Here is a 17327-nt window from a genome sequence, read left to right as displayed (position 1 = left end):
CAGCTAATGGAAAGGAGAAAGAAAAGCATGGCTAATATATGCAATATTACCTCCAGTGATTCAAGAATTGCCTGTAAATTCTTATAGATAATAAATTGCATGTCATACTCCATTTGGTCCAACACAATGACCTGTTTGTTATCATGACATCTTTGGCTGCTGTGAAAGAACCCAGCTCTCTGTTTTTGATAAAGGTAATCTTAAATGCTGAGGCAACGTTTTTCTCTCTATATATTTACCATTAAATTAGGATGATAGATTGAAAAACACGTTGTGTGTTTTAAAACTAACTACATTACTCCCTTACTTTCATTTACTGACAGTACCAAATTAACAAGAGGCGCTGTTAAATATCGGGAATGGTGCTATACAGCCGATGCATTTTGATGCTTGCACTACTACTTGTGCATCACAAATACGAACTTTTTATCCAATGACCCAGCTTTAGTTAAATATCCAAGTTAGACCTGCTTATGTTCAGTCTGTCCAGTTGTTTGTTGATTCGCCCTATTTTTAGGAGTGGTGATTTCTACCAAATCAAGTCCCCGTTTTACAAAGACAAAAGTAAAACCTACTTGCAATATTCATGTTGCCAACAGAAAAAAAAAGAGAATGCTTATAAAGAATTACAGCAAATACATTATTTCCTGTTTAAATATATCCTGATGATATTGTATAGGGTTGATTGTATATTTATGTTATGTGCTTTATAGGTTTCCTCTCACATATCCAAATACTTTTTATTTACATACAACTAAATAAATTTTGTCCTCTTTAAAGATGGTCAGTGAGTTTTTGTACAAAATCTTTATTTTCTTAGCTTTAAGAGGAAAACTCCTAAAATATAAGTGATAATTATCTGTTTGGTTCTTTCCCCTGGAAGAGTTTTTCTCTACGTATGGTTATAAAACCACCTAGAGAGAATCACTGGGTGTGACTGTTAGAAGGGCCAAGTTCAGCTACAAAATTTAAAATGCACACACCCTATAATCCAGCAACTGCATTTCTAAAATTTTTTCCTACATATGAACAAAGACAAATGAACAAGGATTTTCTGATTTATTGTTTGTTATATAAAAGACTGGAAATAATTTAAATGTCCATCAATGGGAACTGTTAAATAAAGTATGGTATTTATGCAACTGTTAAAAGAAAAAATACCGATTCATATGTAAAATTAGACAACAGTATCCAAGATATACTGCTAAGAGAAAAAAAGCGAGACATGTTTAACGTACTCCCAATTATGTTTTTGCTAACTACAAAAAACGTTATTCATATGGCTTGTATATATATATAGAACATTTCTGGAAGGAAACAGAAGGGAACATTAACAGTGTTCAGCTCTGGGGAGGGAAGCTTGGGCTCTGGGGTGGGCCTGACTTTTTCCCTTATGCACATGATGATTTTTCAATTTAAAACTTGTATCCAAAATTATTTTAAATGCAGATTCCTGGGGCTATTTAAAACCTAATGAATTGGAATCTTGGAGGATGGGGCCAAGATATCTGCCTTGTATTGGATTGGCCAAAAAGTTCGTTCGGGTTTTTCGTAAGATGTCACAGAAATACCCAAACGAACTTTTTGGCCAACCCAATAAATAAGCTTATCAGTTGATTTTTATGCTCACTAAAACTGGAGACCAGCTCTCAGCATATTTAAGTGTAAAACATTCCGATCGATTTCTTTCTTTTTTTTGAAAAAGCAAAAGTGAGTTTATTAGCATTGTTTTTTTCTTTTGATAAATGACTACTAGTGTAACACCTTGACAAAGAGAAGCTTGAGAGCCACTATTATATTTTAACAAATTAAAAATAATTTGTTTTCTGTTACAAAAGTATTATGTTACATGTTTATTAATACACTGAATTTGGTAAGCAAATAAGTATATATTAGTATATTGAAGTTAGTGTAAAAATAAGGAGAAAAAATTTAAATGTAATTCCAGTACCCAGATATAATCATTGCAATATCTTTTATACCCTTTTACTGTTTGTGCATGTGTTTCTCAAAAACAATTTTATACTCTTAAAGTATAATTTATAATTAAATTTTATTATAAATTATAATTATAAAGCAAATTATAAGTTGTTCTTTGCATGAACACTCTATCAAGGACATCTTTCCATATCAGTAGATGTGCATCTTCAGTACAGTGGTCTCAACCATTTTTTTCACTCCAGCACAACTGAGGCATTAAATACAGTTTTGATAATGTTATTCTGTCAACTCTTTTTTTAAGGGGTGAGGAGATGAGGCAGAGAGGAGGGAGGAAAAATGGTCAGTTTAAGTCAAAAAACTCCAGGTAACAAATACCTATCTGCAACATCATTTTTAATGACTGTATAAATTATAATGTTTTAAAAACAAATTCCCAATTGTTAGCCATTTAGGTTGCTTCTACTTTTTGACCATAATGTGTAATATTGTGATAGACACTCCTCCCCACCTCCAATCAATTTCAAATGCTTTTCCTGACTCCCTCACATTATTTCCTTTTATGCATATGACATTCTGATTAATTACTATCCATGGAGCACTCCTAGTGTATAGTATTTTCATTCCACTGTCTCCCTAGTTTCTTTCCATTCAACAGATGTAAACTGGGCTCCTATTAGAACAAGGCAGGCTGATGCCAAGTGCCTGCCCTCGAGTGGCCCACGTGCAGAGGAAGCTGCTATTGCTGGAAGTGATGATGCAATAACAAAGCTAAGGGAGATGAGACTTGTAACCTGTTTAAATGAAACTGTAATTAATAATATAAAAGACACAGAGAGGTTCAATAAAACGAATGCAGAACTATCCCTAGGAATGTCTGTTTGTCAAATGAAAGATGCAGACAACAAGTGATAAACTTACAGTTCTCAAACTCTTGGGTCTCAGGTCCATGTTACAGTCCTGAAAACCAATGAAGTCCCAAAGATCTTTTGTTTTTGTAGGCTGTATCTTATTGATATTTACCATATTAGAAAGTGAAACAGAAATTTAAAAAATTATTTAGTATTGCTTCATTTTAAAATAATAATGAGCCTACTATGTTAATATAAATAACATTGTTTTGAAAAGTAACCATATTTCCCCAAAATTTTTTTAGTAAGAATAGCAGCATTTTTTTACATTTTTGCCTATTTCTTTAATATCTGGCATAATAGAAGACAGCTGGGTTCTCATGTTTGCTTCTGCATTCAATCTGTTTTGATATATGGTTTTGATTGACATATATGAAGGAAATTCAGCCTCATACCTATATGTAGTTGGAAAGAGAGGAGTATTTATTTTCATAGTCTTTTCAGATAATTGTAGTTTGTTTGGTCTTTTTTTTTTTGATACCACAACAAAACTCAACAAGTGGTATTTCTTAAAGGTTATTTGCACTGTGTAATCTGACACCATATCAAATAACTTTTTGTAAAACGTTACATTAAAAGCCTGTCTTGCACTTTGAATGGCTCTTTTGCCCATTTATGATTTTGTAACATAATGCTTTAGTAATTTGGAAAATACTGATCTACTGAGTTTTGTAGCTCTTCCAAATGTTTTCATATCTCAAACAATATTTTTTAAAATCATATGATAATTGTGCGGTTCCATTTATATGAAATGTCCAGAATATGCAGATCCATAGACAGAAAGTATATTAGTGGTTGCCAGAGGCTGGGAGGAGAGAGGAATTGGCACGTGGTATCTTTTGGGGGTGACAAAACTAGATAATGGTGATAGTTTCACAAATTTTTGAATATATAAAAACCATTGAATTATATACTTTAAAAGGGTGAATTTTATGGTATGTGAATTATATCTCAACTGGGAAGTGGACAAGCTCATGGAAGTTGATGTAAGTTTTCCAAAATTCTTATTTCCTTTGGAAAGCTTAAATATTATCATTGGCAACAAATACTGCAGTTATTTTCCTTGAAGTGACAGCCTCATCTTCAATAATGTATCTGCCAAACATAAACATGGTATTTCACGAAAAATCCATAGTTGAGTTTGCAACTCAGTTACACAAGTGCTTTTCCTCAAGACAACCAATGGACTTCGATTTGCAGCTGATGTGCCTTGTGCATATTTTCCATTTCGAAACCAAGCAGGACCCTGCAGGGCCTTCCCAGGGACACACACCCCCCCACCCCACATCCCTCACCTCTTATTTGTAAAAAAGCTCTAGCCTGCTAGGCCTTCCCTGAGTTCCAAAGAGCAAATTTAATCAGAGAACTGAGAAAATGCAGAAAGAAAGGAAAGCAGTCAAGCAAGACAAAAATAATAATGGGTTAGCCATAAAACAAAGTCAAGGACCTTTAGGTCTTCATCAAGGGCTATAGATAATTTCCCGAGCCATATCCTTGAGTTGTTTTGCAGATACTAACACCCCCACCAGGTGGAAGAAGTTAACTGCATGCTGACCACCAGCATGTAGACCCCAGACGAGTTGGAACCAGAAGGTTGATGACTGAGATTCCCAAAACTTCATCCTATTACGTCACCATCAACCAATCAGAGAATTGTGCGTGAGCTGACCACACACCCTGTGACCCCCTCCCTCACACTGTCTTTAAAAACTGTTCCCTGAAAGCTATCAGAATTGGGGTCTTTTAAGCATGAGCTGCCTGTTCTCCTTGCTTGGTACCCTGCAATAAACACTGCATTTTCCTTCACCACAACCGGGTTGTCAGTAGATTGGCTTTGCTGCTCAAGTGGACCCAAGTTTGGCTTGGTAACAATTTTGTCACGCAGGATATTAAAAAGATGTGCAGTCAAGAGTAAAGACTTCATAAAAGGTGGTCATTTTTACTGTTTCCTCAAGGATGTCCTTAAGTGAATCTGGCCATTATTTGACTGCAAGCATAGCAATGAAAAATACAATGACCTCTGGTGCGTTTTGGTGGCGCGGCTTTGACTCATGCCGAGGCATCAGCAGCACCCACCACTGCTGCTGCACCATCAGTGCAAACCTCAACACAGCTGCTCCAGGATCAACCACGGGAGTGAATCAAGTTATTCAGTATTTTGAATGGTTCAGCACCCCTTGTGTTTGCTTCCAAGCATTCACATAAAAGATCTTTGTCTAGTTGGTGTGATACTAGATGAACACAAGCAAAACAGCGAGTCCGGCCACATCTATTGATTTGTCCATTTGTGAGACAAAAGTACGATTCTGCAGAGAAGATATTAACTCAGCCTTCCTGTTTGCAGCTAAATCTTTGATCTGACAAGCTACTGTATCATTAGAAAGTGGCGCTGCTGTAATTTCTTCTGCGGACTCTCCATCCAGCCAGCATTCAGCAGTGTCAGCTGTAAGGCTTACATACCTTTCTTTGGGTGCCAGAGGCACTTCCTGTGATGAAGTAACCTGCACAGTCACCTACCCTGCAGGGTACTTCAATGGCTTTGCCTCTCTGGGTTGAAAAGCTATAACAATCAATTTTTGGCTTTTAATGAACTCATCACACTTACATTTAAAATATTCAATTCCTCTGTCTTTAGACTCTGAATGATGTCTCTTAAAATGATACCACAACTTAGAAGGTACCAAAAAGGTAAAATTTTAACATTATAAAGCCATGGAATAGATAGCTTTTGAGTCATATTTTGTTTCATATTTACACTTTTTTAGTAGATTTCTGATTCATCTTTTTCTTCATGTTTAGGCTTAGATGGTGCAGCTGTGAGCTAAGAAAGCGAGATTTCTCATCTCCCTTTTTTAAAGCTAATGAGCCATCCTTAACTATAACAATGGATGGAGTGTGGCTTATGTGGACTCCGGGGCTGCAAAGCCAAAATGTTGGGGGAACAGTGATGGGGGGGCGGGGAGAATGCTGATGTTCAAATGCAAAGACTGAGAAGCAGCAGCATTCAGCATCTAAGAAAGGGAAACTGAGTCAGGGCAGAGAGCAGATCACTGGCAATGCATTAAAGATGCTATAGATGAACTGCCTGGACTTCCAACAATGAAAACAGAGAGAGTCGGGCCGAAGGTCTCAAATTGGCACTGGGTAGCCTCTCTCATTGTCAGGTGAAGTGGAAAGAGGTGCGAGTTCCTTGGGAAGGTCTGGTCCCCAGTGGAGGAAAGTAGCAGGAAGAAGAGAGGACTGAGTTTGGGAAGGTCCCAGTGAGCCATGTTCCACTCTGTTACTCAGTCCTTTCCCCGGTTTTCCCTAAGAGCATGTAAGGGCCTTGAAGAAGAATATACTTATTAGTATTTAAATAAATTTACAATATTTGTTTATAGAAAAATGGGCAATAATTTAGTTCATCAAAAGCTTGGAACATTCTCTGGCCAACTAAATTAGTATGGTCTCTCATAGTACGCTCAAGGTCCTCCCCCTTATAATTTCAAATATGACCTTGGGCAAATTCCATCACCTTTTCAAGTTCCACTGGCCAAACATGGTTTTGGCTCTGAAAGGAGAGGTGGTGTGGCGTTTGTGGTTAAGAACATAGACTCAGTAGGTATAGAGGTGAATCTCAGCTTTACCACTTATTAGTCATAAAACCTTTGGAAAATTAACTTGCCCTCCCTGAGAATAATTTAGGCTTTGCCGGCCATACAGTCTATATTGTGGCTATCTAACTCTGCCACTGTGTGTCATAAACCGTGGCACAATAAAACTTCATATACAGAAACAGGTGGCTGGTTAGATTAGACATATGCCATAGTTTATAGACCCCTGGTCTATAAGACAGAAATATCATCACTTACCTTCAAGGGTTGCCGTAAGAATTAAATCGGTTACTACCTGTTTATTTCTTGGTAACCAGTAGACAATCAATGGAAGTTGCTATTATTATTATTGTTCCTAAGGTTATTCCAACTCAGTCCGTGACCATGATCTATGGCTCTCAGACTTTCTGGATGGGCAGAACAGATTTCCCAATGGAAAATAGCTTTTCTGAATGAAGATCTCTGTTTGAGGGAACGTGATAAGCAGGAAACAGCGAGTCCTCCATAGCTCCCATCCCTGAGGGTTCCATGTTGCCAGGGCAAAAGAATGCTATCCCAGTGTGCGGATGATCTCATTTCAAAACAATAAACATGTAAAGCTAAGATGTTAATTTTACTTTGTAAAATGACCTGCTACGTAATAGAATGCTTTTAACTGCAGGTGCACACCTTTCTTTAGTATGGTGGTAGCCTGTCTATTTAACATCCAACCAAAGGCATCCATTTCAAGTTGAAGCCAACTGTTCAGAGTGGAAAAGCTTGGATTCTCTCTCACACTGTATCATATCACAACACAAACTGTAGAGGTCATTACACTAAAGCTCAGAGCAAAAAACTATGCTGCACAGATGTTTTATGTAAGGTCCTTTGATATTATTCTTCAGCAACTGGGCAGTTGGTTTGGGTAATAAATGAGGGCTGATGACCATCTTGTACACAAGCAGCTCAGAAGACAACAACAAGTGGTAACTAGTGATTTGACCTGACCCCTGCTTCCCGCCCCTCCCCCAAATATAATCACAGCCTAAATTCTTGGCCCTACTCAATAAAACAAAACATTGTGGATTCCATATAATCGAGGTTTAATGCATGTACTATGCCAACCTGTTCAGGAAAAAAAGCAGTAATAGAAGTTGACATTGAGTATAATGTATTTATTTTTTAGTTTATAAATTAAATATTCACATTTGCTATTGTCAATAAATTGTTTTTGGACTTCCCTGGTGGCACAGTGGTTAAGAATCCATCTGCCAATGCAGATTCAAGCCCTGGTCCAGGAAGATCCCACATGCCACGGAGCAACTAATCCCACATGCCACAGCTACTAAGCCTGCGCTCTAGAGCCCGCGAGCCACAACTACTGAAGCCCGTGCGCCTAGAGCCCATGCTCCGCAACAAGAGAAGCCACCGCGATGAGAAGCCCATGCACCGCAACAAAGAGTAGCCCCTGCTCGCTGCAACTAGAGAAAGCCCGCACGCAGCAACAAAGACCCAATGCAACCAAAAATAAATAAATAATTTTAAAAATAATAATAAATAAATAGATTGTTCTTATAACACTAAATATATAAATCATCAGAAAATATCAGTATTTTACTTTTACAATTACAATGGTGAATGATAGCCGAGTAGAAACGCTTTTGAGTGAAGAGATAAGAAAAGGCAAGTATAAAATGCTGTGACATTTTACTCTGAAATATGTCATGAACAAAGCAGATTTATCCGTCCACATGAAAGCTGTCAACAGAGGCAGAGAGGCAAATCATCATCGCCTCCCGAATGAGGCGGGAGAGAGAGGCAAAATGATAGACCACTGAGGGTGCTGGTGCCTTGCAGGATTTTAGGTTGATGATACTGCTCCTATTTTAGTAAAAATAACTATAATAAGGTAATAAGGCACTCAAATTATGAGGACAAATAATTATTGAAATAGTCTAATAACCTATGTTGTTTAACCATTACTTTAAAGTAGCCAGCATATTAACAACTCATTTTTAATTATTTAGCTTTTAGCATCTATATTTATCTTATTATCTTTTATATAGATAGTAAGTTTTCAAATGGCCATATATGTGTTCTTACTGATTCATGTTGAATCTAGATTATTATACATGCCCATAAGCTTTCAGAACTCAGTTGATAAAACATCACACATGAAATTTTTAAGCTGTTGGCATTTTGAATCGATGTTACAAATGGGCTGTAATTTGATATTTACGCAGTTATGCTGTGCACACACGCAGCTGCCGCATGCACGTGGTATTAACCTGTCACTAAAAACCTGGCCGGGAGTGAAGTCTGGAACTTCTGGGCGAAACGAGGCAGCGGGAGCCGCACAGAAGCACGGGCCCTCCGCCTGTCTGCCAGCCACCAGACACAACTTTGACAGGTTCTTCATCTGCCAGGAAGGAGACTGCCTTTGATTTCACAGATGTCCCTGGAAATCCAAGACTGAGTGTTAAGGGTGTGTGGATGGGGGTTAAAGTCTGATCTGATATGAATCCAGGTTTAGTAAAACAGAAAAGAAAGAATCTGTCATTAAGCTACGGCTATGGAGCTGTTCCAGAAGGAGTGAGGGGGGAGAACAGCCAGAGTCCCCTTCTCCCCCACCATTGGGGAGATTCCAGGGCATCACAGGAGGTTCCTCTAGCGGGAGGCGAGCACGGGGTTGGCGGGGGCATTATTTTTCTATGTAGCGAAGTGGAGACTGCAGGCAAGAAGAGCTCATAGTGTTGGTAAGGTGATGGGAGGTTGAGAGCTACTTTGCTCTGTAGCCTAAAAGGAGTCATGAGACTATTTGCTGCTGTGAGCGCCTTGTCTGGGTACTTGATTGCCATGAGAACGTAGGAGAAAACAATTGTTAAATAACCCATCTCAGGGAGGTAGAATTTTCTCCCCTAAAACTGTACCACTTTTGCCCCTCTGCCAACTTAACAGAATACAAAATGTACTTGGGTTTTCACTCAGTTACCCACAGCCTGCGTTTTTAAAATTCCCTGTTATACTCACATGTGGAATCTAAAAAATACAACGAACTGGTGAATATAACGAAAAAAGAAGCAGACTCACAGATCTAGAGAACAAACTAGTGGTTACCAGTGGGGAGGGGGAGAGGGAGGGGAAATAGAGGGGTAGGGAAGAAGGAGGTACAAACGATCAGGGATAAGATGGGCTCAAGGATGTATTGCACAACACAGGGAATACAGCCAATAGTCTGTAATAACTGTAAGTGGAAAGTAACCTTTAAAAATCTATAAAAATTTTTATACAATAAAATTTTATATAAAATTTTTATACAATAAAATTTTATATAAAATTTTAATACAATAAAAATCAAACACCCTCCCCCCAAAAAATCCCTGTTGTAATAGCGGTAACTGTCCACATTTCTTTGGGGAAGCCGCACCTCTCTTAGAAACATTTGTGGGTTTATTTGACAACGTAAAGCCCTGGGAAGTTGGACTCTGCACGAGGTCTGCAAGCAGAATGCCTAGAATTCTCTCCAGCCATGTCCCAGGGCCGGGTCAGAGGCTGTCCACGTGGGGGGATGGAGCCCGGCATCCCGGGTCCCGAGGGTGGGGGACCTGAATACCATCTTAGCGGAGCAGAGTCAGGAAGGCAGCTGCACTCAGCAGGAGTGTCTCCCGCTGCCCCTGTCCCCTCACGGTTCCCTATGGGGACACACAGCCACCTACTCATGGATGCACTCAGATGACAGACGCCGGGAAAAATTCAAAAGCCGTGCTCCCCTTTCCAACGTCTAGATAAAATACATACATAATAAAAACCTGCTAATAATCATTTATTGTTTGTTACCATACAGCAGAAGCCTCTTTTCTTATGGGTGGCAGGACATGGGCACCTCCTGTCCTGCTGCCCCTGTGCTGGGGCCATGACCTGACCCTCCCTGTGGCAGGGACCATGGTTCGGGCAAAGCCCAGCAGAGGCGGTGTGCTGCATTTGTGTGCAAATACTCTATGGCTCCTTGAATCAACAAAACCTTCGTTCTTAATCAAAGGCAGCAGAAGAGGTTTGGACACAGACGGAAAACGCCGCCGTGCCTCAACTCTCCTGCAGGTAGGAATGTGTGACCCTACAGCTCACTGTTCCTCTGGCTTCCTTGTCGTTGTATCCTCTTGCGGAGGTGCCGCTGGAGCTGCAGCTTGTTGGTGAAGAACATCTGTCTCCAGCCCATATCCTGGGCCAAGGCTCTCATGTCTGGGGTGATGTGGTCACAGGCAGACTGGACGATCTGCTCCCACAGTTTGTCTGACGTGCACAACTGTGGGTGGAAAAAGTCAGAGGTGGGACATCATACATGGGTTAAGGAAAAGTTCACTCACTCAGATCACTATCCAACTGTTGCTGCCTGTGAGACACTGGAGGAAACACCACGGGTGCACAAACATGTGCCAGACACAGTTCTGACTCCAGAAACTTCCTCTTTGAGGAGAGACGCAAGTGCACAAGTATCTAAAGGACGAAGCAATATTCGATTAACGGAATAAACCAAGTCCTGATCTCATTTAAGATGCAAAATTTGAAAAAGAATAGATACATGTATATGTATAACTGAGTCACTTTGGTGTACACCCGACACTAACACAACATTGTTAATCAACTATACTACAGTATAAAATAAAAAGTTAAAAAAAAAAGATGCAAAATGCGACATAGTTATAAACAGTACACATACAACATGATATAGTTAGTTTATATACGCAACATTATACGGTGAATTTCCAGTTAGCCACATAACAGGCTGATAACGGTGTGGTCAACCGATCTTCACCCAGGGCTGCAGCAGTTTCTCGAGGAGGAGCGTTGCTAACTCTTGCTCAGCTTCATGTTAAACCCTTGCTTGAGTCACCTCTCCCCGGTCTTGTACAGCGGACACCTTAGTTCACTGCGGGCTACTCAGTAGCGAACCGCATCGAAGCAGACAAGCAGCCCTCGGAGACTGCCAACCAGCACACCTAAAATTTAGACATTCCTGGTGCCAGGGTCCCGTCCTCATGTTTTATTCGGAGTCCTGTGCATGCATAACATCACACCATGCAACAGAGTGGCCTACAAGATGCAGTCACTCCCCAAGCCTGCCAGGCACATGGCAAAGTGAGCCGTTCTCTGGGAATAAATAGCCTTCCCAGGGATGTTCTTCTGCAGTCTGGGCCTTTACCTGAGGGCCATGAAGTTAAGGACAGACAAGACCCCTCTGGCCCAAAATCTGCACAAGACCACTCTGCCCTCCCTCCAAGTTCAAAGCTGCCAGAGTTCAGCTTCCATTTACCCAAGATTTCCTACTAGGACTTTTTCAATTGTCACCATCATTTATGGCAACTATGTTCATCAGTCTCCCACTACTTTTGTTTTTTTTTGGCCGCACTGCTGGGCATGTGGGATCTTAGTTCCCCAGCCAGGGATCGAACCCACATCCCTGGCAGTGGAAGCGTGGAGTCTTAACCACTGGACCACCAGGGAAGTCCCATCAGTCTTCTGCTACTAAACACTCTTAACAGGAGATTTCCTAACCCCTTGCTTCCATGCCCCCAAATCTTTCCTAAAGTTAAAGCTTCCATTACATTTATTATTTCCGACCTTAGCGATAGCCATGATTTGTTGGTACCTGTATGCAAGACTAGGAACATTTAAAGGTGCTTGGATATTTGACGTTGCATAGTGATAACTCCAGTAATATGAAATGTGCTCAAAGAAGGGTCTCACGTGGGCCCCAGAACACTTCCTGGCTCCATCCTTCCTGTGCCCATTGTGCGCTCAGGGAAGTTCATCACCAACCTGATTCCCCCGTCACATGTGAAAATCCAGCAGTGGAAAGAAGAGGCATGACAGAGGATCATTAAGGAGCCCACAGTTCCTTTAAACTGGCGGGGGGCGGGGGCGGGGAGCGGCGCAGAGCTCGTGGGCTGGGGCTCCTCCTTCCTGCTCAGACCCTCCCAGACACGGCCCCCTGGAGCAACTCACAAAGACTCCACTTACAAGGAGGCAAAGAAACACAAGAAGCAGATGGGCCGCTGGAAGGTCAATAATGGTGGGAAACAAGATTATCTACGGATAATGATCTGTGCAGACCCTGTGCCTGTGAATAATAAAGAGAGTTGATCTGACTGACAAAAATTAGGTTGAACTAATTATTTCACTATTTAAAATTAGAGGGCAACTTTAACACTTAAATAGGAGAAGCAGACAGGCATGGTAAAGTCCCTCCAACTCCAGAATACTGAATCCAGTTGGGCTCTATTTAGAAAGGCGTCAGGGTTCTGCAGAAAAGGCCTACACTCACTAATCATTCTTCCTTTCCTTAGAATTTGTTTTAGTTTCGTGTACAGCCTTTAGCCCTCAGCAGTCTAGACACAGCAAATTAGAAGGCTGGTTGATGCCATCAGAGGCAGAGTAGTGAAAGCAGAGAACAACGGGTTGAGAAACAATAAGGGAAGAAATAGAAAAGAGAAATACACACTAAAATGACTATAGTTTGGTCCATTTAGTGTGGAGATAAGCTGCCCCACAATTTTCAATAGCCTATTCATTCCTCCACTCATCCATCCATCCAAACTGTATGGAACGCCTATGGTATTGGACAGGGCCCCTTGTTTCAGACCACAGAATATATTCTATATTGTTTAAGCAGAGAGGGATTCAGTACAGGCAATAGGAAGCTCACAGAATATCTAGTAAAACCAGAGGGAAACGTTCAATGCTCTACAGCCAGGAATAACAGCAGCTAGATGTATAAAATAGATAACTAATGATTAAAAATAATTCTACTATAAATACCCTTGTTACATATATGTTTATTAACACATGATTTTCTTTAAAGTACATTCTTAAAAATTTAACTTTTAAAAAGAATTGAATATATATCATTAAAGTATCCTGCAGAAAGTGTTTACTGACTTATAATTCCTAGAGTCGTGTATACAGAACATCATCATGCAAAATAAATCCTGATACTTAGTTGGCTAAAAAGGTGTCTTCTTTTAATTTACATTTCTTTGTTTACTTATGAGATTGCTTTGTCTAACTTTGTTGATTTTTGTATTTCCTCTTTTGCTAATTGTTCATAATCTCTGTTCATTTTTGTATTATGGTATTATTAGTCTTTTACTTACCAATTTATAATAATGCTGCAAAGTTAATCATATGTTGCTTATTTTCTTTCTAAAGTTTGGGTTATTGCTTTTACATGTGCAAATTAAACATTTTTTAAATTTTGTTTACAGGAATAGAATCAAATCTAATAGTCTTTTTTAAAATTAATTAATTAATTTATTTATATTTTTGGCTGCGTTGGGTCTTTGTTGCTGCGTGTGGGCTTTCTCTAGTTGCAGCAAGCAGGGGCTACTCTTTGTTGTGGCGCACGGCCTTCTCATAGTGGTGGCTTCTCTTGTTGCGGAGCACGGGCTCTAGGTGTGTGGGCTTCGGGAGTTGTGGCACACGGGCTCAGTAGTTGTGGCTTGCAGGCTCTAGAGCGCAGGCTCAGTAGTTGTGACGTACGGGCTTAGTTGCTCCATGGCATGTGGGATCTTCCCGGACCAGGGCTCAAACCCATACCCCCTGCACTGGCAGGTGGATTCTTAACCAATGCGCCACCAGGGAAGCCCTAATAGTCTTTTATACATGGTTTCTGCCTTTGTTTATACGCCTATAAAGACTTTGTCTATTCCAAAAACATTTTTAAAAATTTACAAAAGTAAAATAGATAACTAATGAGAACCTACTGTATAGCACAGGGAACTCTACTCAGTGCTCTGTGGTGACCTAAATGGGAAGGAAATCTAAAAAAGAGGGGATATATGTATATGTATAGCTGATTCACTTTGCTGTACAGCAGAAACTAACACAACATTGTAAAGCAACTATACTCCAATAAAAATTAATTAAAAAAAAAACAGCAGTCAGATTAAAAAACAAAACAAGAAACCCAGACTGTTCTAGTGGAAATCTCACTGCTTCTGCTCCCCAACACTCAGCACCTAGAGATGTGCTGACGCCTTGGACCAGACCCTAGAACCTCCCCCACAGGCCTCAGCACTGTGCTGGCAGGAAAAGCACGGAGGCTGCCCCACCGGGCTCACATCTTCCTTCCAAAACTCTTGCACGTGGGTCTACTTGACAGAGCCCAGGCTACGCCCAAGACACTACTTGCAAAGGCATCCATGAAATGTAGCTTTTATCTTTCTTACCTTCACAGTACACAAGGGCAGCTCCGTGTAGTGTGAGGGAGCTCAAATGGGTGTGAAGCCAGCCAACCCACTGCGTGCTCCTCAGTCTGACCTCCTGGCTTTTCTTACCCATACATACCCTTCTTCTCACACTTAAACTTCCCAATGACGGCAGCAGCACACGCTCCACCTAACCCAACGCAACTGCCCCTCATACGGGCGACAATGCGTTTATTCTCTGCCTTCACCTCCACCCCACTCCCACCAAATCCCAGCAGTCACTACAAACCTCTGGGTGGTGTTTGTTACCTCTAGTTAATCCCAGTTCATCTTTGTATCCTAGAATTATAAAGTTAACCAGTACCGACTTGCCCTATATAAAATAATAGAAGAAAGGGAAAGAGGAAAATATTGGTTTACATATAAATGTACATATCAGGGCTTCCCTGGTGGTGCAGTGGTTAGGAATCCACCTGCCAATGCAGGGGACACGGGGTCGAGCCCTGGTCCGGGAAGATCCCACATGCCACGGAGCAACTAAGCCTGTGCGCCATAACTACTGAGCCTGCGCTCTAGAGCGTGCGAGCCGCAACGACTGAGCCCACGCACCTGGAGCCCGTGCTCTGCAACAAGAGAAGCCACCGCAATGAGAAGCCCGCACACCACAACGAAGAGTAGCCCCCACTCGCCACAACTAGAGAAAGCCTGCATGCAGCAACGAAGACCCAATGCAGCCAAAAATAAATAAATTAAATAAAATTTTAAAAACTGTACATACCACTGGGTGAGGAAGAAAATATGGGGAGCTACTACAGTCCTAGATTCTGCAACTGGTCACAAGCAGGAGTCGTGTTTGTAGTTTTCTCATTCTACTACCCTTTCCACCATCCTTTTGTTCTCAGCCAGCACCTCAACTGGTCAAGATGCTATACCTGCTGATATGATCCAAACCGTCTTCGGTTCCTGCTGGGTGTGAGTACTTCTTGATCTCTCAGGTAGGAGATGTTTTAGTCTTCTTTAAATAAGTTTTGCCATTGCACATGCCAGTATTAGAAGGCACTCACAGAGGGAAATCCCTGGCTGTCCAGTGGTTAGGACTCTGTGCTTCCACCGCAGGGTCCAGGGGTTCCGTCCCAGGGGTTCCCTCCCTGCCTGGGGAACTAAGATCCTGCAAGCTGGGCAGTGCAGCCACCCCAAAGAAAATAAAAAGAAAAGAAAGCACTTGCAGGGATGGCCCGGGTTCCAGAAATACTCCTCTGTAATTCCATTGTGAAGAAGCAACTCTATTTTTCTCTAATAAACATGATTAATCACCGGAGCCAACATAGTAATGCCCATTTGGGGTTTTTTTTTTGCCTGTTTGTTCAGTGGCATTAGGAGCCCCAGATAGCCTGGGAGCACTCTTCATTCTCTTAATTTCTAGTTCAGTGGAGTCATTGTTGTTCTTTAGGTGAAACTATTCATTCTTTGACTGTCAAGATCCCTAACCTACTAGAAGCCTAAGCTGTGGAGAAGGAAACAACACTTTTTCACACGGGTGACTATGTATGATTCTAAGAGATGATACTCCCACTTCCATCCTTTGATTGTAGCTACAGAAGAAACAGGACCACATTCTGGCCAGTGACTGAGACCATATATTACATCCTGTAAGACCGCGCTCCAACCTTGTAAAGTGTTGTCCGTTAGCTGATGAGGGATTAAGCACCTCCAAGAAGCCGTGAGGACAACTATTTCTAGGTAGTGGAGTATATAGGCTAAGAGCAGGAAATTCTGTACTCATTACCTTATTTATTTATGTCTATTTGTTTAATAAATGAATTTATTTCAGCAAAATAATCTGAAGCAATCTTGTATGGGCTACAGTGATGGAAAAATAAGGCATTTGGTCAATTTACACACAATGTTGCCGAAGGAGCATGGCGTGCCAGGAAAGCAGGTCCATACCCAGAATAGGTAACTCATCCAGGGAGGACAAATCGCTGCTTTCTCCTTGGTGAAAAGAGTCCAGTGTAACTGGACCTACCACCTCGTTACTGATTGGACCCCCTGGAGCATGGCGCCCTCCTGGGGACTCGGCGTTGTCTCTCCTGTGACAGTGGCCAGATTAATCTTGAAAAGAAGAGAGTCATGTGGTTGAGTCCATGCACAATTTGCCATCCTTGCCACCTGGGCATTTGGTTGATGAGCCCGGCTGGGGAAAGGAGCTGACTGACATCCATAGGGCAGACCACCTTATCATCTCATTCCTGAAAACGTCCTTGGCACTGAGTGCCCTTTGGTGAGCAGTCACATGGGACACAAATATCTTGATTCTTTGGCTTATTCCGAAAAGTCCACCCAAATACCTCTTCCCCAAAACTCCTCATTAATCTCCAAATCTTGTTCTTTTCAAGACTTTGACCATCTAGGCAAAACGCTAGCCTTTGCCCCACAGAAATCCAAGAGCTGTTTCTCAATAGCAGAACAGTTATCTGTAAAAGCATCCATACCTTTACTCTAAAACCCTGGAGGTACGAGCTGTGATTTTCCTGATGACGCACGCCATAACGTTCAGCAAGGATCCAGATAGACCATAGCCGTACAGGCCACAGACACTCTGAGCACCACTGAATCTGCTGGATCATAAGGAGCAAGTGACTCAGCCGCTTACACTGCAATCTGGACCAGCAGCTGGGCCCCATTTAAAACTGGCAGCTTTA

The 17327-nt window shown here is 41.3% G+C and overlaps 1 protein-coding gene across 1 annotated transcript in view; it reads right to left on the bottom strand.

The window, feature by feature from the left end:
* Nucleotides 1-10228: 10228 nt before the first annotated feature.
* The window catches only part of FBXO36 (F-box protein 36), a 100282-nt gene continuing 93183 nt past the window's right edge, over nt 10229-17327 (bottom strand). Inside the window, exon 4 of the mRNA XM_059928883.1 lies at nt 10229-10724. Coding sequence (XP_059784866.1) covers nt 10536-10724 — 189 coding nt within the window. The 3' untranslated portion in view covers nt 10229-10535. The remainder of the gene's footprint in view (nt 10725-17327) is intronic.

Source organism: Balaenoptera ricei, chromosome 7, assembly GCF_028023285.1.
Source record: "Balaenoptera ricei isolate mBalRic1 chromosome 7, mBalRic1.hap2, whole genome shotgun sequence".
Lineage (NCBI taxonomy): Eukaryota > Metazoa > Chordata > Mammalia > Artiodactyla > Balaenopteridae > Balaenoptera > Balaenoptera ricei.
The sequence above is the reverse complement of the archived record's forward strand: the minus strand, read 5'-3'. Positions and strand labels throughout refer to the sequence as shown.